Raw genomic sequence first — 26,087 nt, forward strand, 5'->3', positions numbered from 1 at the left:
AAAAAAATATATTATCTTAAAACCCTATTTTAATATGTTTTTCGGCTGTGTATCAGCAGAGAAGACAGGGTTTTGCCAGCAGTTTGCTCTTATTTCTCCACATCTCTGAGGTGTGCAGAGAGGAAAGGTAGAGATGAATCAGTTGACTGCAGTGGCTTTTCAGGGTTTTTGTTAATACAGGGAGAGAAGTTTCCTATTTCCTCAGTAATAGTAATTCCTAGTAGGAATGAGTCAAAGGAAGAAAATTGCCAAGATTTAAATGTGTTTATAAGTAATTATCCTACCAAAATTTGTTTCAGTTTTATACACCATCACTGTAAGCTGTCCTGCCATTTCCTCGTTTCCCTTCTTTTTAGCTTTTACTTGGCTCTGACTGCCTAACTCAGTGGTTAGAAAAGGATGATCTCTAGAACAGAATTATTGATCTGGTATTTGTAGTTTTGGTCTCTTACATGACTGCAGATGAACTGATTTAGGCCTTGTATAGGAGGATTGGGTTGATATATATATATATATAGATCTGGAGGACCTGTGCTAGCAGAGTCCTCTTTTCATGGGTCAATACGTTTTTATATTTGGGCATCATTAAAAAAAAAATCTCATTTGGTAATAGCAGAAATTTTTTGCTAACATTATTTCCATATAATGTGTTTCTTTACTAACGCACATATTAATAACTGCTTGCTTTTTGAATATTTGTTTATCTGGACAGGTGCCAAAATAGGTATATTTGTATCCAATCATCTCTGGCAAAGGTGTCCTCAAAAAAAGTAAATGAGAAGGATGTTGATAAGTTTCTGCTGTACCAGAATTTTTCATGCAACATAAGAAACATCCAGCATCATCAGGTAAATAAAGAAACTGCTTATCCATGCTGATAGTAATAATAATGATGATACTTTGGATTTCCCTATTACTTTACTTATTAAGGAATTGAAGAATTTTAAGGCAACTATTTTCTTTTTTTTTTTTTTCATATAAGTTCTTATAATGTCCCATCTTTCCCATTTCACAATTGCGGAACTCAAGATCCAGAAAAGTTAGTAAAACTGAGCATTATTAGCAGAGTTGACAATATACCACTTCAGATATCTTGACATTTTGGCTGGTGACCTTTTGTAGTAGACTTTGCTTCTCACTGTGCTTGGCTTTGAGCTCAATACTGGATCTTTTCCGTATGACATACAAATTAGAGATAATCTGGTTTAGAATAAAGTGTGAGATCTCACTTAGTTGTGTAAATTATAGTTATTATATTTCTGTCTCTTAATATCATTTTTCAGTTTACTAATTTTTTTCCTAATTGTTATATCTACAATGTGGAAAGTGGCTTTTACGTCATATAGGGGGAAAAAGATGATTTACAAACGGAAAATAAAATAATACTGGCTTTACATTTACTTTTTTTTTTTTTAAAGATTTGTTTATTTATTTGACAGAGCGAGAGAGATCACAAGTAGGCAGAGAGGCAGGCAGAGAGAAGGGGAGGCAGGCTCCCCGCTGAGCAGAGAGCCCGATGCGGGGCTCGATCCCAGGACCCCGAGATCATGACCCGAGCCGAAGGCAGAGGTTTAACCCACTGAGCCACCCAGGCGCCCCCATTTACTTATTTTACCAGTGTTCTTTATTTCTTTGTATGCTTTTGAGTTATTGTCTACTGTCCTTTCATTTCTACCTGAAGGACTTCCTGTAACATTTCATGTAGGGCTGGTCTACTAGTGACAAGCTCCCTCAGTGTTTATCTGTAAGGTCTTAAACTTTGTTTTTTGAATTTATTTTTAATTGTGGTAAAATGCTAATGTATTTAACTTATAACTTTACCATCCTAACCATTTTTAAGTACATAGTTCAGTAATGTTAAGTATATTTATGTTGTTGTGCAACCAATCTCCAGAACTTTTTCTGGGTATAGAATTCTAGGTTGACAGTTTTTTCTTTCAGCTCTTTGATTTTATCATCCCACTGTCTTCTGGCCTCCATGGTTTTTATGAAGTATCAGCTATTAAACTTACCAAGTCCCTAACACATGATAAATTACTTCTCTTACTTCTTTCAGGATTCTCTGGCTTTAGGTTTTGACAGTTTGATTATAATGTGTCTCACTGTAGATCTCTTTGAATTTAATCCTTCTTGGGGTTCATTCTGATTCTTGGATGTGTTGGTTGTTTTTTATCAAAACTGAGAAATTTGGGTCATTATTTCTTCAAATATTCCTTCTGCCTCTTTCTTCTGTCCTGGGTCTCCTGTTATACATATGTTGGTATACTTGATAATGTCCCACAGGTTTCTTGGGCTCGCTCGTTTGTTCGTTCTTTCTTTCTTTCTCTTTTTCTTTTTCTTCTCAGACTGTATAATCTCAATTGACCTATCTTCAAGTTTGCTGATTCTTTCTTCTCCTTGCTCAAATGAACTATTGAACCCTTTCAGTAAATTTTACATTTTAGTCATTGTAGTTCTCAGCTCAGAATTTCTATTTGGTTTCTTTTGGTAATTCTCAACTCTGTATTGATATTCTATGTTTGTTGAGACTACAGTCTCCTGATTTTTAAGTCTCTCTGTGATTTCCTTTAACTCTGAGCATATATAAGATAGTTGATTTAAAGTGGTCTGGTAGGGGTGCCTGGATGACTCAGTGGGTTAATCCTCTGCCTTCAGCTCAGATCATGATCTCAAGGTCCTGGGATTGAGCCCCACATCAGGCTGTCTGCTCAGCCGCGAGCCTGCTTCCCCCTCTCTCTCTGCCTGCCACTCTGCCTACTTGTGATCTCTCTCTCTGTGTCAAATAAATAAAATCTTTAAAAATAAAATAAAATAGGGGCGCCTGGGTGGCTCAGTGGGTTAAGCCTCTGCCTTCAGCTCAGGTCATGGTCTCAGGGTCCTGGGATCAAGCCCCACATCAGGCTCTCTGCTCAGCAGGGAGCCTGCTTCCTCCTCTCTCTCTCTGCCTGCCTCTCTGCCTGTTTGTGATCTCCATCAAATAAATAAATAAAATCTTTAATAAAAAAATAAAATAAAAAAATAAAAATAAAATAAAATAAAGTGGTCTGGTAAGGCCAATGTCCGAGTTTCTTCAGGGATAGTTTCTGTTAGTGTCTTTTTTCCTGTAAATGCGTCATACTTTCTTGTTTCTTTGCATGTCTTGTAATTTTATATTAAAAACTTGACATTTTGAATATTATAAGTTGGCAACACTGAAATCAGAACCTCCCCCTCAGTATTTGTTGTTGCTGGTGTTGGGGATTTTGTTGTTTGTTTAGTGCCTTGTAAACTATTTTTGAAATGTCTTTATTCTTTGTTGTGTGATCACTGAAATCTTTTCCATTAGCTCAGTGGACCACTAGTTATTTGACAGAGATATTCATAATGCCTAGATAGACAAAACAAAAAACACATTTTCCTAGTTCTTGCGGATTGACTGTTGGGGGTTATCCTTCAACATTAGTATAGCAAGGCTGTTTACAGCTTTGCCCTTAACCTTCACTTCCTGTTTGCATGGTGCCCAAAGGTTAGTCAAAGGTGAAAGCTTAAGATCTTTTCAGAACATGTGTCTAGACCCAAGCATGCATACAGACTCCCGAGATTGTCTGATTTGTGGAGGAACTTTAAGAAGCCCTTTTCCCCTCAAGTATCTAATATTTAAGCTTCTTTTTCATCCAGATTTTTTGGTCTGTTTGACTGTAATCCCTGTAACAACCTGCTGTTGTCCCTTACCCCTCAACACTGTGACCAATTTATTTGCCTTTAAATACTTTTGACAAATGCCACTGAAGGGAATGGCTTCTGTCCTGGAAAAACTCTGAGACAGGCAAAACAAAGGCAAGCCCTTGAGTCCATTCTTCAGGGAACCATGAGACAGATCAGAACACACAATCACAAATTTTTGAGAATAAAGTCCATGTTGCTCCCTTTGGCACTAGCAACCTGTGCTAGGAATGTATGCTGTTATCTTCATGGCCACTGCTCATCTGCAGATTAGAAGATGGCAAATGGGTAAATTAATTTTCTTTAAAAGTTCCTCTGGTTGTTGTAAGCTTTTTATTAGGTCCTAGAGTTCTGAAAAGGTTGATTTTGACAGTTTTGGTCAGTTTGTTACTGTTGGAGAGGGATAGACTTTTGGAGTTCCCTTCTTTATCCTGTTGGTGATGTCACACCTAACAGCATCTTTTAAGTGTGCTAACAGTCCTTGCTCTATTCCAAGACCAGAATGTGGCTTTAGCATAAACTGTCTTTCTGTACCTTGTTTAATGGTTTTTAGGTTAAAGTTTACTTTGGTATCAGGATTGCAACCTGTATTTTCTTAATGGAAATCGATTCCTCGCTTGTTTTAATCTTAGCCCTACAGTTACATGAATTGCTTGCCTTTAGTCCTTTAGCCAGAACTTTCCAGTCTTTTGTTGTGATGATGCTTATTCTCTAGTCCAGTAGGGAGTTGGTCAGGTTTTGCTGTAGAGGACCAGAGAATAAATTCTAAATTTTCTGAGCCAGCTAGCTTTTGTTACACAACTGCCATTACAGCTGACAGTAGTCATAGATAATACAGAAACAAGGGCGCATAGATTTTAATTAAATTCTATTTATGCAAGCAGAGGTTTGACTGGATTTGGCCCGTGGACCATAGTTTACTGACCCCTGCTCTTCTGTATTTCTCAAGGAGGATGTATGTGTACAGTATTCTCTGAGTTTTAACACATTCACAGTTGTTTCCAGTGGGTTCGATACATGGACCCCTTAGATCAGTATAATATTTTTTGTTTTTACTTTCTTTCCTTAACTTTCTTAAATATGTTGGTCTGTTGTTGCCTTGCTTTATTTGCTGCTTAAGAGAAATCAGATGACAATCTAGTTCTTTTCTCTAGAAATGCCAAAGATGTGGGTCCATGTTGTTTTATTTTATTTATTAAGGTTTCATAGGAAGATGAGGGGGAGATTTGGAATCAAGAGATTGCCAGTGTTCTCCAATCCTGGAAGTCCTCAGTATGACATTTTTAAAATGAATTTTTCCTTCCATTTGCATTTTACTGTTTAAAGAAAAGATAATGAAAAAAATTAGAGTGCATTACCTTTCATGTGATATTTTCCATCATTACAACTATTAATTTTTTTAACTTAAACAGTGATATACAGACGTAAAAAGGTATTTGTTTGTTTGGTTTAAGGTAACATTAAGAGTCATCAATTACCCCCAAATTTTTCTTGGACACTTACTATATATTGGTTCCTACTTGGGGTGTGGAGGTGACATGGCCTTTGCTCTTGTTAGTTGTAAGAGTTACTTATCTGTTTTAGATCTAATTCTTTTATGTGATAAATGATTTGCAAAACTTTTCTGCCATGCTATGTATTCTTTTTTTACTTTCTTAATGGTGTCCTTTGATATGTAATTTTATCGAAGTCTAATCTATTTATTTTTTCTTTTGTTGATTGTGCATGTAGTGTTAAATGTAAGGTCTTACCTAACTCATAGTCATGAAGAATTTCTCTTATATTTTTTCCTAAGAGTTAATAGCTTTATGTCTTATGTTAAGGTACCAGTTTTGAATAATTTTTGTGTATGAGGATGTAAAGGAGTCCAGCTTCATTCTTTTGAACATAGCTATCCAGTTATCCCAGCATCGCTTATTGAAAAGACTGTTTTTCCCAATGAACTGTCTTGGCATCCTTGTTGAAAATCGATTGATTGTAGGTTTATGGATTTACTTCTGAACTCTTAATTTTATTCTGCTGATCTGTGTGGCTGTCCTTATGCTAGTGGCACACAGTTGTGATTACTATAGCTTTGTAATAAGTTTTGAAATCAGAAGGCAGGAGTCTTTCAACTTTTTTCTTCTTTTTCAAGATTGAATCTGGGTCCCTTGAATTTCTATATGACTCTTAGGATTTGTCGATTTCTGCAAAGAAACTAGCTGAGATTTGGTAGAAGTGCCTTGAATCTGTAAATCATTTGGGGTAGTATTTCTGTTTTAGCAATATTTAAGATATTGCTAAACATGGGATATTTTTCCATTCTTTCAATTTCTTTTAGCGATGTTTTGTAGTTTTCAGAGTGTGTGTTTTCCACTTCCCTTGTTACATTTATTCCTGAGTATGTTACTCCTTTTGGTGCTATGGTAAATGAGTTTTGTTTTTTTGTTTTTTTTAGAATGCTTATTGCTAGTGTATAGAAATTGATTATCCTGCAATCCTGCCAAATTCTTTATTAGTTCTAATAGTTCTATTGTGAATTCCTTAGGGTTCTTCATATGTAAGGTCATATTATATGCAAATTGGGATAGTTTTCTTTCTTTTCAATCTAGATGTCTTCTATTTCTTTTTCTTGTCTAATTGCCCTGGCTATAATCTCCAGTACAATGTTGAATAGAAGTGGCAAGAGGAGTCTTTCCAGTCTTTCACCATTAAATATGATACTATCTGTGGGGTTTTTTATATGTGATCTTTATCACATTGAAGAAGTTGTTTTCTATTTCTAGTTTGTTGAGTGTTTTTGTTGTGAACAAACCTGGAATTTTGTCAAATATTCTTTTTGCATCTATTGTGTAAGAAGATTATATGATTTTTCTTTTTTATTTTATTGGTATGATATATCATGTTAATTGATTTTTGGGTGCTAAACCAACCTTTTATTCCTGGAATAAGTCCCTCTTAGTCCTAGTGTGTAATCCCTTTTATATATTTATGGATTTGGTTTACTTTTTTTATTGAGGATTTTTATATTTTATTCATGAGAGAGAATCATTTTCATTTTTGCAATGTTCTTGTCTGGTTTGGGTATAGGGTAAATGGAGTTGAGAACCTTTTTCTTCTATGGTATATTTTGGAAGAGTTTGGAAGAGTTGGTATATTTTGGAATAATTTATGTTAATTTTTTAAATGGTTGCTAGAATTCTGTGGTGAAGCCATCTGGGCTTGGACATTTTCTTGTGGGAAAATTTTAAATTACTAATTTAGTCTTCTTTACTTATTGTAGATCTTTTCAGATTTTCTGTTTTATTCTGTTTTGGCAGACTGTCTTTTTAAGAATTTTTCCATTTTATTTAAGTGATACAATTTGCATATGTTGGTCATAGTATTCTTATGATCCTTTTTATTTCTATAACTTCCATAGTAATGGCCCCTTGTATTTTTGATTTTGGTAATTGGAAAGCTCCCCCCTTTTTTCTTGGTTTAGTGAAAGGCTTTTCAATTTTGTGATATTTTCAAAGAAAATTTTTGGTTTTGCCAGCATTATTCTGTTGTTTTTCTATTCTTAATTTTTCCTGTGTTCTTTATTATTTCCTTTATTCTACTTGCTTTGGGTTTGTGTACACTTCTTTAAAGGAATGTTTTTAATGTATCTTAAGACATTTGCTTAAGAGACAGACAACCTGATCTAATTTTAAGTTTTTATTTCACTTGTTATCTTTGTTATTTGGGATAAATTAGTTTTAAAAAATTAATATGTAAAGTGAAGATAATATATATCCCCCTGTTAGCTTTGAAAGTTAAATGAGATAAGTATTTAAAGGGCTGAGATAGACCTCACAATTAGTAAATGCTTAATAAATGACAACAGTTAGTAGTTATTATTCCACTTGGGAATTTGCATGCATCCTTATCTTAGCAATATATTCTCACAAATATAGAAAGAAAATTTTGTAACTCCAGGTGATCAAAAATTTTTGATTAATCAAATCTGAAAAGATTTTTAGATCACCAAAGTCTCTTCCTGTGAATGTCATAGGCTTTGTACCTGTATTTTATTTAAAAAAAGACTTTTTGAAAAAAGTTTAAAGAAATGATTATTTTTAAATACATGTTTGGTAAATAAATTAATAAAAAATTGATACAGCTGTAGGCTGGATAACCGCTCTGTTTATTTCACCAATGTTGACTGGTTAAATTGACCATTTACCTATTTAGTGGATCATCAGTCTTTGCTGTATATGTGTGCATTCAGATTCTGGCAATTAACCGTGGAGAAAATTTGAAGATACTGACTGTCAAAGTCAACATTTCTGATGGAATAAAGAATGAATTCTGCAGGTGGTGCATCCAAAACAGGTCTGTTTATAGATGTTTACAGAATTTTCTGTCTTCCATTTCTAACATACCATACTGAGACCTATATGTACTGATATGGAAAATTGTCCATTCTGTTAAACAAACAGATACTGACAGACAATGGATATGTGTCCTTTTTACATTAAAAAAGTAGAAATGTGTGTATGTTTAAATAGGAAACAGGATATATTAAATATTAAAATAAATTATTAATAGTGGTTATCTCTCGGGAAAGGGAATTTTACGTTAATACTTTTTTGTACCATTCGAACCTTATACGGAGTGTTTTCTCTTATGAAAAGCTAAATTAACAAAAACATAGTGCATATGGCATATCTGTAATCTTTTGATCATTAAGGATAATTGAAACAAGAATATAATTTATTAGATATGACAATATAAGTCTCTAAACATACTATATGCAATTTACTTAAAAAGTTTTGCACATTAAGGATGATTGAAACAAACATTAAGTTTATTGGATATTTCAGAGAATTGTCCAAACATATAACTTTTTATTATCCTTTTTCATTTGCTAAGGGAACATTTTAAAATAGCACTACAAATTTGTATAGAACTCCTAACTTTTACTTTTAACTTTTCAGAGTGTATTTGATCCTTACAACAATCTGTTCAGTGGGTAGAGCAGATTTGTAGCTGCCATTTGACCAATGAGAAAATTGATGCAAAGGTAAAAAAGCTTGCCTAGAAGTTAGGACATGTAGATTTGGGGTATGCCCCTCACAAGCTAGTTCTGTGTAACCTTAATTTAGGGAGATTGCTAGGAAAGCTCTCTGAAGAGGTAGATGAATTTTTCTTTGGGAGGAACAAGTGCTATATTTTTTGGAAGTTAGCTCTCTTGTCCAATATTGTTCTTTTATCAGTTGATTGGAAACCAGTTTGCCAAAACCCAATTCCATGAAGGATTAGCTTGTTTAATGACCAAATAATGCTAACCAAAGACTCATCAAGTGAAGCAACTATGTTAATATTAGTCAGTACATAAATTGTATAAGCCATATAAACCAATTATGTTGTATCCATTCAGTGGAATTCTATGCAGCCATCTTAAGAAAGTTGAGATAGAGCTAAAATTGAGATAAAATATGTCTTGTTAAGTTAAAAGACAGTTTATAATTCGTATTTATAGAATGGTCTCGTTAATGGCAAAAAATAGGTCTATGTATGTGTAAGAAATTTTTTGAAAAAATACAGATGATCTATTTCATAGCTCTTGTGTGAGATTTTAATTTTCTGTTGTACAGTGCCCTGTAGAGTTTTCTTTAAATGAATGCTTATTTCTTGTGTAAACAAATAAATTTCATTAAAAATAAAAAAGGAAATAAATACCTAAAAGAAATCATAGATTTAAACAATTGTATAAAGAAATTAGATAATTTTAATTTAAAATATGATGAAGTTCCAAGAGAGTTTCATAAAAAGAACAAAATCCTAGAAACGGATATATCTAAGTTTGAATTCCAGTTATATGACTTCTTATTCTTGTGACTATGAGCACATTACTTAATTTCTTTCAGTTTCCTTATTGTCAAAGTGATGAGTAATACCTTTTCATAGATTTAAGAGAATTAAATGATACTCCATGTAATTGTGTAGCCTTCAGTGGTATCTTGTTACTACAAAGTAGTGGGATTGCTGTATAAAACTCCTTTTTAGAAATGGCTTTTGTAAATAGATCACAGTAATTTGGAGACAATGTCTATCTTATTTTCCTATGAATGTTCATAATACACAGTACCAGAGTCTGTAGTTAAGGCACTTATTAGTTAGGCTTTAAACTGTTACCTTCACACTAAGTAAATGTTAAGGAATGATTTCCTTGCAGAGATTTAAATGGTTTTTCTTGGCTCATCTATTTTTATTCAGTTCTCCTCCAATTGAATTGTTGATATTTTGTGACTTATGCTATAATACTATACATTACTATGGTATAGTGATACAAGTTTCAGTTACATTCTAGAAGTTTCTCTTCATATAGATAATTGAAGAAACTCTTCTATGGGAACTAAAGAACTACAACAAGAGCCAGCTAAAATACTTCTGGGAACCAAAGAACCATTCTCAAGGAATTGTTTTCATTTTTTAAACACATTTGAATGACTGGAGATACTCACTCAAATCTTTTCTTCTTCCTCCTCTTCTTTTCTGTTTTACTCTCTTTGTCCCTACTTCCACCTTCCACCTTTCTCATGTATTCATTTATTCAGGTTTATGCTAGATGCTGGAGATTCACCTATAAACCAGACAAATATGTTGCTTGTCCTTGGTGACAATGTAGTTTAATGGAGAAGACCCTGAGCAAATAGTTAAAGGGTATTATAAAGGGCAAGTGCAGTGTTTCATGAGTTTGTAACAGAGAGCCCTAATGTAGTCTGGGTTTTGTGCATGGGTAGGTCAGAGACAGAAGGAGATGAACAGGAAGCAGCGAGAAATGAGGATTGACTTGTAGGCATGGATCAGATCATACCTAATTTTCTAGACAGGGTAAGGATTTTATTCTTAAGAGTAATGAAAAGCCATTAAAGGGTTTAAACAGAATTGTCATGATCAGTTTATATTTTAAGATCACTCTGGCTGCATTATAGGGAATTATTTGGAAGGAACCCAGAGTAGATGTGGGGGCAGGAGCTAGGTTTGTGAAAAACTATTGAAGCTTCCAGAGGGATTGGGCAAACGATATTAAGGATTTCTTTGTTTCTCCTACTAGCAATGGGGGAACCTAAGTTTGGTCTTCAAGGGCATGACCCCCAGCAGATATCCAATACATACATTTAAAAAATCACTCCAGGGGTACCTGGGTGGCTCAGTGGGTTAAGCCTCTGCCTTTGGCTCAGGTCCTGGGATCGAACTCTACATCAGGCTCTTTATTCAGCAGAGAGCCTGCTTCCCCCTCTCTCTTTCTGCCTGCCTCTCTGCCTACTTGTGACCTCTGTCAAATAAATAAATAAAATCTTAAAAAAAAAAAAATCACTCCATTAGGGTCTTCTGGCCTCTAAGGATTATCTTCCAGGCATATTGTCCCATGACCCAGGACTGTGTTCTCTCCTAACTTGCCAAGCTCCATAGCATGCTGTATAAGACCTTTAATGATCTGGCCACTGCCATATTTTCTAGCCCCATCTTCCTCCCACCTGATCCTGACAGTTATACTCTAGCAGTACTAATCTGCTTGAAAGGATTCATTATGTTCTTTCATGCCTGTATGCTTTTCCATGTGCTGTGGTTTCTTACCAGTATGCTTTTTTTTTCTGGGTCTTGTTTGGTAAAGCACAATTCATTTTTTAAAACCCATCTCACATGTTTCTTCTGGGACGTCTTTCGTGACACTGGGCTCTCCAAATTAATAATAATAACAGCAATAACAGTAACAATAGTAGTATTAATTGTAATGTTAATAATGGATGTCTGAATCATCTCCTACTCCTTCTTAACCATCATGCTTTCGGGAGAAGGTGACAGTAGGGAGTAACGGGGATTTGAGTGGAAGGATGTATGTCCTGAAAGCACTTTGATTCAAATTTAAAAAACTGTTCTACTCAGATAATAACCTTCTGTGGCAAGGATTCAATTAGTTTTTATTATGAAACGTTGCTTAAATGTTTGTCCACTGAAACTTAGTTTATTTCCTACCCAAAATAAGTAAGAGAGATGACTGTGTCCCCAGGGTATATTAATGGTTTATTTTATTGTGATTTATAAAATAGATGTTTTATTAATGGTTTCTCAAGGGTCGTTGAAGGGCAAGGGCAGAGATACTATAGATGGATTGGAACATGGAAGGGCTTGGGCTAAATTTGTCTGTTTAGCTTGTGTTTTTCTTACTGTTGTTTATCCAGTGCCCACTACCATTCAGTTCTCCGACATTTATATCCATCGGCATGCATTCAGATACACTGCGTTATAGAGCACTGCAGCCTGAGGAGTAGAATGAGTTCTGCTAAAGAATGGCAAGAGGCAAGGGTTAAAATAGAGTTCCTCCTTTGCTCAGTTTGCTTTAATTCAGGAAGAGATCAAGGAATAGGCAAAGAAGGTTACATGTTGTCTTAGCTTTGCTGCCATAACAAAATACCATAGACTGAGCAGCTTAAACAACAGAAATTTATTAACTCCTAGTTCTGGAGGTCATAAAGTCCAAGGTCAAGGTACATGCTGATTCGGTTCCTGGTGAGAACCCTTTTCTTGGTGTGTGGACTGCTGCCTTCTCACTGTGTCCTCACTGGGCTGGCAGAGAGGGGGATAGAGAGAGGGTCCTTTCTTCTGATCCTTTCTTCTAAGGGCACTAATCCCATCATGATGGCCGTGTCAGGATACTTCTAATCCTAATTATCTCCCAAAGGCCCCATCTCCAAATATAATGTCATTGGGGGTTGGGGCTTCAACATACTAATTTTAGGGGATATAATTTAGTTAATAGCAGTGCGTTTGTTGTTTTCTGGTGACTTTCTTATGTCTTAAGATTTTCACCATTAATAATAACGGTCTGGAGACTTTTTCCAGAAGAAGAAAGGTTTTTTGTCCCTTAAGTTTTCTATGTGACTGTGGTTACCAGGTTTTTAAAAACAAGAACTCCAGATGTCATAGTAATAATTTCCAGACATTACAGTCTTTCCTCACAGATTATGTTACTTTGGCTTCAATAAGGTTTTTCCCCCTTTTCTGTTCCACTTCCTCTCCCCTCTTCCAGGAGTCCTTTCATGCTCTTATTATTACTACATGGGTTTTAGTGTAGGCTTTTCTTTTTTGCAGGTGGAGACCACGTGGCTTTGCAAGACCAGAGTTAATGAAGATCTTACACAATTCACTCGATGATTCTTTCAAACGCCTTATTTATCCTCTCCTCTGTAGAGAGTTCAGGTACGTATCTTGTTGTAGTTAATTTTATGCACTATTTATTATTATTTATGGTAATAGACCCATTAAAGCCTGATGTAAATATTTGTTGACCCACTAACCCATCCAAAGAACTGAGTCAGGATCACAAAGCAATTATGTAGTTAAGCCTAGATTTCAGTCTGTAGAGGCATTCACATGCGTAAACCACAAAACAGAGGTCTTAATTACAGTGTACTTTTCAAATCTTTACCAGTTAATGTGTACCCCTTCTAGTCTATAGTACCAGTTTTGCAGTTGACAGCCAGGACAAACGAATGATTTTATTGATGAGAGGTTTAGCTTGGGGTAATAAACTAAGAAGTTAATGGAAAATTTAGTTGGAAGCAGTTTTTGGAGGTAAGAGAACCAAAACAGCATGAGAAATTCATCATGTGCTCAGTGGGTCACATGATAAATTTATTACTATGAATTTATTCCTAGGAAGAGAGAAAGCAAATACATGTTTCTAATTCTAAGTGAGAGTTATGTAGGTGAATAACTATCAGCAGTGATGAGCACATATTAGAGGAGATGATTAAAGTGACTATCTCAGGGCGTCTGGGTGGCTCAGTGGGTTAAAGCCTCTGCCTTCTACTCAGGTCATGATCCCAGGGTCCTGGGATCGAACCCTGCATCAGGCTCTCTGCTCCGCAGGGAGCCTGCTTCCTCCTCTCTCTCTGCCTGCCTCTCTGCCTACTTGTGATCTCTGTCAAATAAATAAATAAAATATTTTTTTAAAAAAAGTGACCATCTAAATGGACTGTTGGAAGGACTAAGAGTTACAAAGAGCTGCAAAAGAGCTGAGGTGCAGATTGTGGGTTTTTGTAGGGTAAGAGATGGAAAGAAGTTTGAGGAGGCAAAAACCCTCTTTCCTGCTTATCTCTAGCCTTTATCTTTGTAGTCAATCTTCAAACTAGCCATTCCCTGATATATTTCTTCCTATGTGTTCCAGACTTTCTTCATTTTCTCTTACACAGATTTTAACAAGGGTTACTTGAAAACTCTAGATTTCTAGCCATCTCTTCAAGCCTATGAGAATTGATAGCAGCTTTTAGAATGTTTGCCTATTTTTCTTTTACTGGACTTGGCCATTGACTTTGGAGGTGTTGACAACAGGGACTGAGGAGGTACTATAAAAAAAACACAAAGCTTCTTTGACAGGCTTCTTTTTATCAAAGTCATTCATTCTCTTGATTCATCCTTCATAGCTCAGTTGTCCCTTAACAATATTGTTTCTATTCAAATCCTATTTCATTTCAAGTCTGCGCGAGGTAACATCTCTTGCTTTTGAGTGCTGGGGCATAAAATTTAAAAATTAGGGGTTTTGTTCATAAGGAAAAAGAGGTTACCTTATTCAAAATTTTGTTTCCTCTTGTTTTTCTTTATCTTGGTTTTTCATGGAGCATGTAATGTCCAGTGGAGCTCCCCCCCCCCACCACCCTCCCCCAGTGGTGCTTTTGACAGTTTTGCATACATTTGACTTGAGGAGCTTCACTGCCTCTGGAATGACTTCATTGTGCTTTGATGTAAGCGATTTGGTGTGGGATTGTTTAATGTTTAATCCTTCTTTGACTTCTTTTAGCAGTGAGCAAACAAGAGCACTTTTCTTCTCTTTTTCTAAAATGCCTTTAATTAAAAAAATATATCTTATTTTAGTCTGTAAGTCAGTTTGCAGGTACTATCTTCAGATGTGTCTCTTTTTTTTTTTTAAGATTTTATTTATTTATTTGACAGACAGAGATCACAAGTAGGCAGGTAGGCAAAGAGGGAGGAGGAAGCAGGCTCCCTGCTGAGCAGAGAGCCCTATGCAGGACTCGATCCCAGGACCCTGGGATCGTGACCTGAGCCGAAAGCAGAGGCTTTAACCCACTGAGCTACCCAGGTTCCCCAGATGTGTCTCTTGATAGAAATACTTATAATTACCTAAACAGCAATTCAGGGGAAAACTCCCAATTGATTTTTCTTTAAAGAAAATTACTTCGATTCTCTAATTAAAAAAAAATTTGTTCTAATGTAGAAAAATTGAAAGAATCAGTAAAACACTAAGGAAAAAAACCCACAAAATTTCACTTCCTAAAGATAATCACTGTTAACCAGACTTTTCTCCATTCATGTGTGAGTACTTAAAACAACCATACAGACTCTATTATTTTGCAGACATTTGATTCAATTGACTATATACTATGCAGTCTACTTTCGATTTCTTATTTCTGTAACAAGATGATTCATCCTTGTGTTGTTTTTCACACCTGCCTCTTTCATCAATTCTATGTTGTCAGTTACCAAGTGTTGCCTATTTTCTCATCCTTTATTATACCTTGAATTTTGCCGCTTCTTGATGTCTGTGGTTACTGTTTTAGTTCAGGGTATGATAATTTCTTTTCTGGATTACTGTTCTAGCGTCACAGATGATCTCTGTCTTGTTTTGCCATACTACACCTTTCACATCGCCATCCTTAAACTCCTGTCTGATTATTTCTTACTCTTCTACTTAAAATTCTCCAGTGGCTCTTCTTTGACTTTAGGATTAAATCCAAGCTCTTTAGAAGACCATGCATAGCCTTTTGTGGTCTGATTTCATTTTGGCTCTACAGCCTTATGTCTTGGTATTTCTTTTTACTTTAGCATATGAAATTACTTGCTTTTTCTATAATGCGTCATGAGTCGTTAATGTATGGTACTTCCATTGCCTGCAACATTTTCTCTATGCCTTCATTCTATTCTCCCTGCTTTGTTGGCTTAACTCTTACTTACTCTTCTTGATTCACCTGAGTAGCCGTCTCTTTTAGAGAGTTTTGCGGTTTAATGTCCTTCCCATATGTTCTCATTAGCATCGCACTTAACCATTGTTTATACTTATCTGATTATTTTGCTGTTTCTTCCACTCTGCAATCATGTTCAGAGCAGGGATCTTGTCTTTCAGCTTTGTATCTCACACTGATCAGGGTACTTTATATAAGACTGACAGCAAACATTCGCTTTATAAATAAAGTTAAAAGTGAAGATTCAGAAATACCTATTATGATACTTTTCATGTTGCGTGGCTGAATGTGGGAGAATGAAGTGAAAAGATGAGAGGAAGCCTTAAGAAACTGACTCAGACAAAAAGAGCAGACTTTAGTTAGCTGTGTGTGCCTTCAGATATATAGATAATTCTACCCTAGCACTGATATGAAATGTACTTTGAATGGTTTTTGTATTGTCAGTTTTCTTGTGACCATGGCGTAAATGTCTTTACCTGTTCTAAGGGAGAAGACATACTTTTTATGTCTTCTTGTAAAATTCATAAGAATTTCAGGAGATAATATGTTAAGAGCTTTTATTAAGAAGATGAATGGTGTTAAGGGGCACCTGACTGGCTCAGTCAGAAAAGTGTGTGACTCTTAATCTCTGGGTCTTGAGTTCGAGCACCACATTGTGTGTAGTGATTATTTAAATAAATAAATACTTAAAAAAAAAACTGGATGGTGCTACAATTTAGTTTTTAAATGCCTTTAATTCCTTTATAGACATATATTTTTATCCTAAAAAAAGTTTTAAAATTAGAATTCTAATAACTTCTCTGGAGAAAACCTGGGAAATTGTATGCATGTGGCATGGTTCTGGACTGATTACTAATATCCTTGGTCATGTCACATCTCTGTGACAATGACAAGGTGGGGGCTCAATGTGGAGAACTGAACAGAGTAAGAAGATGACATTCTGATTTGTATAGGTAAAAGTGTAAAGCTAAGTACTTGGAAGAGACTACTTAGGATTCAATACTTTATCACTAATTTTGTGTTTATATTTTTAATCAGCTAATAAACTTTAACTTGACTTGTTATATGATGTCCAGGTCTTTATATACTCTGTTTCTCTCACATACACAGATATTTATACATATAGATTTCGTATATAAAGGGCAGATAGAAAAGGAATATAGGTATGACACACTGGGATTTGCTTCAGAATTGTTTGTGGTTTCATGTATTATTGCAGTTAGCAAAAATAGACTCAGTATCATTTTATATATGATCTTTTCTCCTTTATTTTGTTATTAAAGTTACTCCTGTGAGGAATAAGTGCACGGAAAGAATTCTGTTCTTTGCAGGAAGAAACTTGAGGTGAATGAAAAAACTGAATACTTTCTCTTTTTCCTTTTATTTTTTGGTTTCTAAAGAGCCAAACTAACATCAGATGCAGAGAAAGAATCAGTAATGATGTTTGGACGGAACCTTCGTCAGCTGCTTTTAACAAGCCCTGTTCCAGGGCGCACCTTGATGGGAGTGGATCCTGGTTACAAACATGGTTGCAAATTGGCTATAATTTCTCCTACCAGTAAGTACATCTTTCAGCTCTTCAATGAAAAGTTGTTTGGTTGGTCCTAAGTTTCACATCATACATATTTTGAGGATTTGAAATAATGTTAATTTTTGAGGCTCAGAAAATGGTTTTCTCACACACGGTAGTGTGGGAACTAGAAAATCAAATTTCATATTTGTCTTATTTGTTGATCAAAAATCTCAACATGTTACTGTCATTTATACCGTGCCTTTCCCTGTGTCACAATGGAGATGAAGATTAACTAGGCTCAAGCTTGAAAAACTGTTCCCCATCAACTTCTATTTATTATAGTGTATTATATATGATGCATTTTAACTCTGTGTATTTTAACTACCAGACATTTTTGTTTTGCCCAGCATTTTCCCCTTTATTTACTATCTACCCTTTCTATTGCCCTTCATTTCTTGCTGCATTTCTGTGTCTACATTTGAGATTATTTTCTCTGCTTGACCCTCTAACCTGTTACATTTAATATGGGGTCAGCTGGTGAGAAATTGTGTTAGTTTTTGCCTAAAATGTTTTTGATTTGCCCTCATTTATGAAGGATATTTTTGCTGGGTATAGAATTCATGACTGGCAGTTATTTTCAGTACTTTATAGGTGTCATTTCATTTTTTGTTTGTGTTCTTTCCCCCTCTGGCTACTACACTTTTTGTTGAGAATGAGAACTTAAACAAAACCTTATTATTGCTCTTTTGAAGGTAATGATTTCTTTTTTCCTAAGGCTGCTAAGATTTTCTATTTTGGTTTTCAGAGGTTTTCTTATGATGTGCTTAGCTCTGTGTGTGGTTGTGTGTTTTGTGTGTGTGTGTTGTGTGTTTGGTTTTCTGAGGTTTTTTTATATGAATTCTGCTTGGGATTTGTAGAGCTTCTTGGTATTTCTTTCTGGAATTCCAATTACATATATATTAGACCTTTCAGTTTCCTCTTTTTCTGTTTTTCATTCTTTTGTTCTATTTTATATTGTTTGTCTTTATACTAATTAAGCCTCTATTTTGCTATGTCTGATCTGCAATTAAAGCTATCCATTGAGTTCCTTATTTAAATTACGGTGTTTTCAAGTTTTCGAATTTCCATTTGGTACCTACAAAAAATAGATTTCAGTTCTCTGATGAACTTTATCACTTTCAATTTTTTGAGCTTTTATATTTTCCTTATTTTTACCTTAAAGTTCTCTTATTTATTATTTTTATATTATTATATTATGGACTATTACTGTATGTTATTATGTATTACATATGTATTATATACAATAATATATACTATTACATTTATTTGTTCATTGTTTCTTTTGGTTTAGATTTTTCTTTCTGAAATAACTTTGTTTTTTTTTAAACAATTTTATTTATTTGAAAGAGAGAGAGAGCATGAGAAAGAGCACAAGCTTGGAGTAGGGGCAGAGGGAGAGAGAGAAGCAGGCTTCCCACAGAGCATGGAGGCTGATAGGGGACTCGATCCCAGGACCCTGGGATCATGACCTGGGCTGAAGGCAGATGTTTAACTGACTGAGCCACCTAGGTGCTCCTGAAATAACTTTCATGTCTAATTCAGTTTTGAGTTCTCGCATGTTATTTTTGCGGTTTTCTAATTCTGATTTATGTTATTCTCATTTTCTTTCTTTCTTTCTTTCTTTCTTTTTTTTTTTTTGGTAGCTCATTCTTTAAGTTACAATTTTTCTCTGCGTTTTGTGAACACATCTTTCTGTAAGGACATACTAGTCTTTTTTTTTTTAATTTACTGTTTTAAAAAATATTCATTCTATATGGAATTTGACCGTCATCCTTTTCTGTTGCTTAGGTTTATGTAAAATTCATTTTCCCCAGCTTTTAGGGTAGAAGACCAGGTCAGGAAAGATTTTCTAGCTGTATATTTCTAGAATTGTCCCTTCTTTTTTCCCCAAATTACTGGTGTTGGGGGGAAAGCACTGTAGTATCTCTATGAATAAAGAGGTAGCCTTCTACTTTCTTGAATCTGTTTTCCTGATGCTTTCTCCATTTTACCTGGACTTCTTTCTCCTTTGACCATTTTATCCTTATCTTACTCAGAGGGGATATGATTCCCAACAATTTCTCAGTTGGGGTTTTTGTCTTGAAAAGGCTGTTCTGCCTGGGTTTCATGAATTCATAGAGACCAAAGTTTTCCAATCCTTCCAAAACTCTATGGACAGACTTTCTGCTGACTTATAAATTGTAGTATGCAGAGGTCTTTCCCACACTACAGGGAAATACCTTTTGATAGTTTCTGGTCTATGAGATACTTCATTGCTTGTCTCTTCTTGCTCCCACAAAAGTGCCAGTGCATGTAGGTCTTGGTAGTTGCGTTGTTCCCTCTTGATCATCTTTTGAGTTTTGTGGAATACTTTGCTACAGATAGCCTTGGGTTTTTGGTTTTGCTGTCCTAGTTGCTCTTTTTTTATTATGCTATACATTTTTACAGTAAGTGGGAAGCATATTTTACCAATGTCTTTTCCTGCATCTGTTGAGATACCATACGTATTCGTATTTGGATCTGATATTATTTGTATTACTTACAGGATGACTTTTTAAAAATACTGTATGCACTCCCACATATATATGTATGTATCTTCAGTCTGTTTGGTAAGACATTTCCAAGAATTTATCCATTCCAACATTTAAACTAACATGAAATTGTTCATAATAGTCTTTCTATCTTTTTTAAATTTTATTTTTTTTGTCTTTATATCTTTTTAATCTGTGCTGAAGCTCTAGTTGTATCCTCTTTTCATTTCTAATATGATTTATTTCTATCTTTTTTTATTTATCTATATCTTCATTCTTTTTCTTGATTGGTATTGTTAAAAGTATATGTTTTTCTTAAGTGATTTTTAACTTTAAACTTTACAAATCCTCTTCATTACATATATATTTTTCTATTTTGTTAATTTCTGCTTTTAACTTCATTAATTCCTTCCTTCTGCTTTCTTTGAGATTGTTCTCTTGTTCTTTTCATAGCTTCCTAAGTTGGTCACTTAGCTCATTATTTCTGTTCTTGAGGTTGTTACCCTCAAATGTTGAATTTATTTTTCACTGAAATGTAATATAATATAGAGAAACACCCAAGTCATAAATATGCAGCTTAAGAATTATGCAGGGAAAGAAATGCATGTATCTACAACCCAAAGAAGAAATAGAATAGTATTACAACATTGTCTGGCATTTGGTACATATTCAGTAAATGTTAGCTCAATGTTCTGTGTTATTAAAAACCATTTCTCTTTTAGGTATCATGGCATATAATCTAGTTAATAATGATAAGTAGCAAAGTAGTGTCCTTATAACTTTGGAAGTAACAAAATTTCAGAGTGCTTTGGAAGAATCTGATTTAGTGAATATGAATGATTCATCCTGCATTTTTAAGACAAAGGAGTTCCCTTTTCTAGTATAAATTATTTAGTCAAATCATCTTTGTGTTGTGTTTTGTGATTTCTTACAAAATGGCTTATTCTTTTCATTTTCTCTAAGGTCAGATACTTCATACCGATGTGGTTTACTTGCATTGTGGACAAGGCTTCCGAGAGGCAGAGAAAATAAAGAGGCTTTTGCTGAATTTCAAGTATGAAAATAAGTAACCTTTGAGTACTTCACTGGCTCAGCCAATCAGAGATACCTTTGAAGCTCCTAATTTGGAGGGAGGGATTAAGGGAAGTGCCTTGGTGAGAGAGAAGGAATCATGTAAAACAATGCTGGGGCAAATTGCTGGAGAGCTCTACATTTGGAGACTCTGGAGGGATGCTTCTCCCTTCCTGTGCCACCTTCGCTAAACAAAAGGTGGTAATATGAGCAAAAGTGAGCATTAAATTCTTTTATTTGGGCTTTCTCTCTCTCTCTTTCTCTCTCTCTCTCACACCCGTTCTTCCTCTCTTCCCTCTTTTCCTCCCTCCCTTTTTTCCTTCCTTTTTGTTGGATCTGAGGAGTGGATGTGATAGTAGTTTGAAGCTTCAGGGATTATTTGGCACTGTATCACGTAATTCAGTCATGATGTCTTTATTATGGCATAGAATGCTTCAGAGTTTCTTATCTATTTGTAAATTTGGTTCCTTCTAGATGGGAAGAAAGCTGACTGTTCTTGATGGTATGACAGTAAAATACTTCTCCGTTGCCTCCCATACCAAATGTAGGGGCATTGTCCTTTATTCTACAAAAGTCTGTCCCTCCATTGTGAGATCGTGGAGATGTTGCTTGGCTATATGAGAGAATAAGATCATCCTGTGATAGTATTTGTGCATTTTGTGCATTTTCTCCTGATTGACTTAGAAGCATGCCTTGAGCTCATTCCATTTCTCATCTTGTTTATCCCTTGAAGCTGCAGCACAGTGGTGATTGGAAATGGAACTGCCTGCCGGGAAACAGAAGCTTACTTTGCTGACCTGATAATGAAAAATTACTTTGCGCCACTGGATGTTGTTTACTGGTAAGGATGTTAGGAATGTTTGTTTTCTTTGAGAGGCAAAGGAACTTCTCCACTTCCTTCTGTGATGAATTCTCTCTTCTCTTTTTATGATATGCATCTTCTTTGCCCGCAGACCACCTCTTGCTGTTCCCAAGTACTTTGTAGGACGACATAAAGTGTCTGTCTCCTAGAGAAATTTGAGTTTCAGTATCCTGAAAACTCTCACAGAAATAGCAAGCTAGGGCTTACTTGGTTTCATGGGGTTTTCTAGGCTGTACCTTGTGTGAGAGCTCTAATTAATTATTAACTAGTACATAGAACAGTGGATAACTTAGCTTTTTTTTCTTCCAAAGTTCTGAGGCCTATAAATTGTTGGTTTTCAGAACTGACAGCCAAGGGTAAGTATTACCAGTTAAAAGCACTTCTGATATTCCTTTCTTGTTCATGTCTTCATCACAAGCTTTCATTTTATATAGACATCCAGTTAACTTCTGAATAGCTTTGGATTAGTATGACCCATTTCTGTAGTCCTACCCCTAGATCTGTAGTAGTTCTGCTTTTGTTCACCATTGTTTCCTTACTTTCTCTTTGGACCTCAGGTAGCCAGGGTTATCTTTTTCTTTTCTTTCTTTTCCTTTTTTTTTTTTTTAGATTTTATTTTTTTTGTTTGACACACAGAGAGAGAGAGAGAGAGAGCACAAGCAGGGGAGCAGGAGAGGGAGAAGCTGGCTCCCCATTGAGCAGGGAGCCCGACACGGGACTTGATCCCAGAACCTTGGGATCATGACCCCAGGCAAAGGCAGATGCTTAACCCACTGAGCCACCCAGGTGCCCCCACACTTACCTTTTTCAAGCTACAGTAGAATATTAAGTTCTTAAGGGTTTAATTCTACGACAGAAGACAATTACGATAGCTGATATCTTGGGAAGAGTGCCCAAGCACCATCTTCCACTGCTGGAAGTCAGCTGATGAGTATGTGACTAACAGGATCAACAAAACAAAACCCAACACAGGAAGAAGAATCCTAAGATTCTTTATAGGCCGAAGGAGGAGGGCCTTGTATTTAGTGTAGTGTTCCGTATGCCAAGAGTATAATCAAGATATCAGTAAAACAAAGGCAGGGTAACCAAAGGTGTTTAGGAGGTCAGGGACAAGCCGTAGGTACCACAGGGCTGTGGTTCAGGAAAGGACCAGATTGAAAAATCCACCTCAGCTTTCTTCCCCCGCTCTTCCTCTTCTTGTTCAGGTTGGTCTGGGGAGTACTGTGGATCTTCCCTATTCTGGAAACTGTGCACATGCATCCAGTCCTTTTGAGAACGTGGTACAAGGACCCGATATAGCTGATTGAGTTTATTTCAGGCAACTTGTCTGATTTTTTTTTAACTTGTTCATGTTAATTTAATATAAATATCTACAAATATTTATCTAATATAAATTTATAGTGCTTATAAATAGAACTTTCAGATCATTAAATTATTAAATGTGCTAGTGTGCTAGTATGATTCGCTATTTTCAATCCTCTGGCACATAGTAGGCACTCATTTATTTTTTGAATATCTAAATATTTGTTTCCATTCATGTTAAGTTATTATACTTGATTTTTTTTTCTGCTTTTGTCTTGGTTTTTCCTTTTGTAAAAAAATAGTGTTTTTGTTTTGTTTTGTAGAAGTGGTAAAATTTATTAAAATGTAGAAATGGCTAACTCCTTTGAGACATGCTTATGAGCGGTGTATCTAGTTTTTCCCAAATTGAAACCTTCTTAAATCAGGGATCATGTTTTATTTATCTCTACCTCCTTCCCATTAAACATAACATCTGTACTTATAGGTCCGTCTCAACAAATACTTAGTAATTTAGATTCTTAAACATTAAGCTTTAAACTATTTTTAACCAGATAAATCTTTTCAAGCTATTGACCAGAATTACAATATGGAACAACTGTAGAAAATTTCCCCTCCGCTTAATGCTCTGGTAAATCTATGACTTACTGTTTTCTCTCTCTTTGCATTGATAGAGAAATTTGCATTTGGTATATTAGAGGCTATATTTTACCCAAGATAAATGATAATTTCTGAAATAAAAATATTATATGGTTAGAGTTACATATTTATTTAATGAACTGTGAAAGAATTAAAAGAACTCTTTAATATTTGCCATCTTGTATTTCAAACTTTATACTGATAGTGGAAACATTGCTAGAAATCATAGCATTGTGGGCATTCTGTAGAATTACATGAGACCACATAAAAACCTGGGAGCAGCAAATGTAAAGGAAAATTTTGTGCTGTTAATTCAGACCCAGCACTTCATGTTTCTGCCCTGAAAACTGCAGTATACCGGTGAGTTTGAGCAGGCAAATATAGAAAACAGGAGAAAAGAAATTAATTTTGCTTCCCAATGCCCTAGTTCATTAGGATAATGAATCAGGTAACAGAGTGACCTGAGGAGGTGTGATGTGTGATGAGAGAATGAGAAAAGGGTGCTGTGAGAGAGGTATGGGGTTGTGGGTTTGAGGTTAGATGTAGACCAGCAGGCTTTGCCATTGAAGCACAAGCGGACGGCTAGATTGTATTAGGAAAAGGGAGATGGCGCTGGATGTCTGTAAAGTACACACTAGACCTCTCTCTTCTTTTATTCCAGAAGGGTCCCAATCATTTAATAGAAAATATAATTTAAGGAATCATAATTTTGTTGCTTGAGATTAGTTGTCTCTTCCAGAGTCTAACTTAATTGAATTGTTTGAGCCTCAAAGGGTTAATTTCTTTGTGAAAAATGCCTAAGAATGAAGGTAATGAAAATCTTTTGCTTTAAAATTAAAAGACAAACATTATTTCTTTAAAGGTGTTAATAATACTTATTATTATTGCAGATTGGAAAACACAGACAAGTGATAGGCTTTTCTGTTAGCTCGATTGTTAGTTATATTTGGGAGCATATTTCTAGATTATGTGTGTTATAAAAAAAGAAACTCAAACTGTACATGTTTTACAGCATTTCCCCTACTTACCATATTCCCATGCCAATAGATGGACTTCACAAAGTCGTTTAAAATTACTACGGATAAACTCCTCTATGATCTTGTATTTTAGTCAGTCCTCATTGTGTGATAGCTGGCTTTTTTACCCACAAAACTGTAATGAATGTTTTTGTGCTTAAATCTTTGCACATACCTTTATTGCCTTTGAATCCATTCCAAGAAGTGGGCTGTAGGTTTAAGAGGTAACTTACCACTGCTCCTGAACTGCAAAGCGCTTAATTACCAAACCCAATCTATTACTGAGATTATTTCCATGCTATTTCTCCCTCTTCTCAGCATGTTGGCTAATTTGGGATGTCTTTACTTAAAAATATTTATATTACAAGTGTGTATAAAAGTCCCGATAAAAAGGGAAGAAAATAAAACACTTTTTAGTGTGAAATAGATCTAAAGAGTATAGAACCTCTATATACAGTTTGAAGAAGAATAAAATGAATGTCCTTGTTCCCAGCTTTTAGGTTGCTTGTGTGTTTTTTCCTTGGAGTGCCTCCACCCCATGTAATCATTGTTCTGGGTTGTATGAATTACTGCTTGTTTGAGAAAATTAATTTTCAAACTGCGTATTTGTAGGGCTTTTGAAGTACATTGCTGTGCTGTCTTCCAGAATGACTATGCCAATTAATACTCTTATCTACAGTGTCTCTACTCCCTTTTTTCTGGGACTTTGAGTATTATTACAATGCATGTTTGTTCTATCATTTTTGTTTTAATTGCATATTGATATCCCAACAGCACTGCTTCTTAACTAATTGTGTGACCTTGGACAAATTACCTAACCTCTCTGTATTTCAGGTTCATCATCTGTAAAAGGGGATGATAATAGTATCTATTGTAGAGAATTATTGTGGAGGTTAAATGAGTTAATATCTATAAATTGCTTAGAATAGCACTTAGCATATACTTGCTGTTACTATTAATGAAGTCAAATATATTTTTGTATGCTCACTGGCCATTTCTGGACTTCTTTGTGTATCTGTGGTTGGCTTGTATCTTTTGCTCATTTTTTTTCTGTTGGAGGTTTTTGTCTGGTTCATAATGTTTTGTAAATGTTTTTTACATTAATTATTGATCCATTTGTTACAACAAATTTTTGCAGATTATGCAAGAAATTCTCTCCATTTTGTGTTTAAATTCAGCTTTATTTTGTATAGAATCCTAAATTTTATTTTTTTAAGGTTTATCTGTCTTTTTCTTTATGGCTTTTGAGTTTCTTATTATTCTTGAGTCTAGAATATTAGAAAGTATATTAGTTTTTGTAGAAAATACGAATCTCTTATATGTCCAAGAATATCAAGTTTTTTTTTTTTTAAATGTAGGCTTCCCTTAAGTTTTTATTTCTCTAACTTTTCTTTAAGTCTTCTCACTTTTCTTTGTAAAACCATA

General features: G+C 35.0%; 1 protein-coding gene across 1 annotated transcript in view; it reads left to right on the forward strand.

Moving 5' to 3' along the window:
* Positions 1 to 26,087, forward strand: part of SRBD1 (S1 RNA binding domain 1) — a 195,780-nt gene that overhangs the window by 35,466 nt on the left and 134,227 nt on the right. Inside the window, exons 9-14 of the mRNA XM_080813290.1 lie at positions 713 to 848; positions 7,934 to 8,037; positions 12,805 to 12,912; positions 17,093 to 17,250; positions 20,739 to 20,829; positions 21,580 to 21,687. Of these exons, the coding sequence (XP_080669416.1) occupies positions 713 to 848; positions 7,934 to 8,037; positions 12,805 to 12,912; positions 17,093 to 17,250; positions 20,739 to 20,829; positions 21,580 to 21,687 (705 nt within the window). The remainder of the gene's footprint in view (positions 1 to 712; positions 849 to 7,933; positions 8,038 to 12,804; positions 12,913 to 17,092; positions 17,251 to 20,738; positions 20,830 to 21,579; positions 21,688 to 26,087) is intronic.

The sequence above is a fragment of the Martes martes genome (assembly GCF_963455335.1).
Source record: "Martes martes genome assembly, chromosome: 9".
Lineage (NCBI taxonomy): Eukaryota > Metazoa > Chordata > Mammalia > Carnivora > Mustelidae > Martes > Martes martes.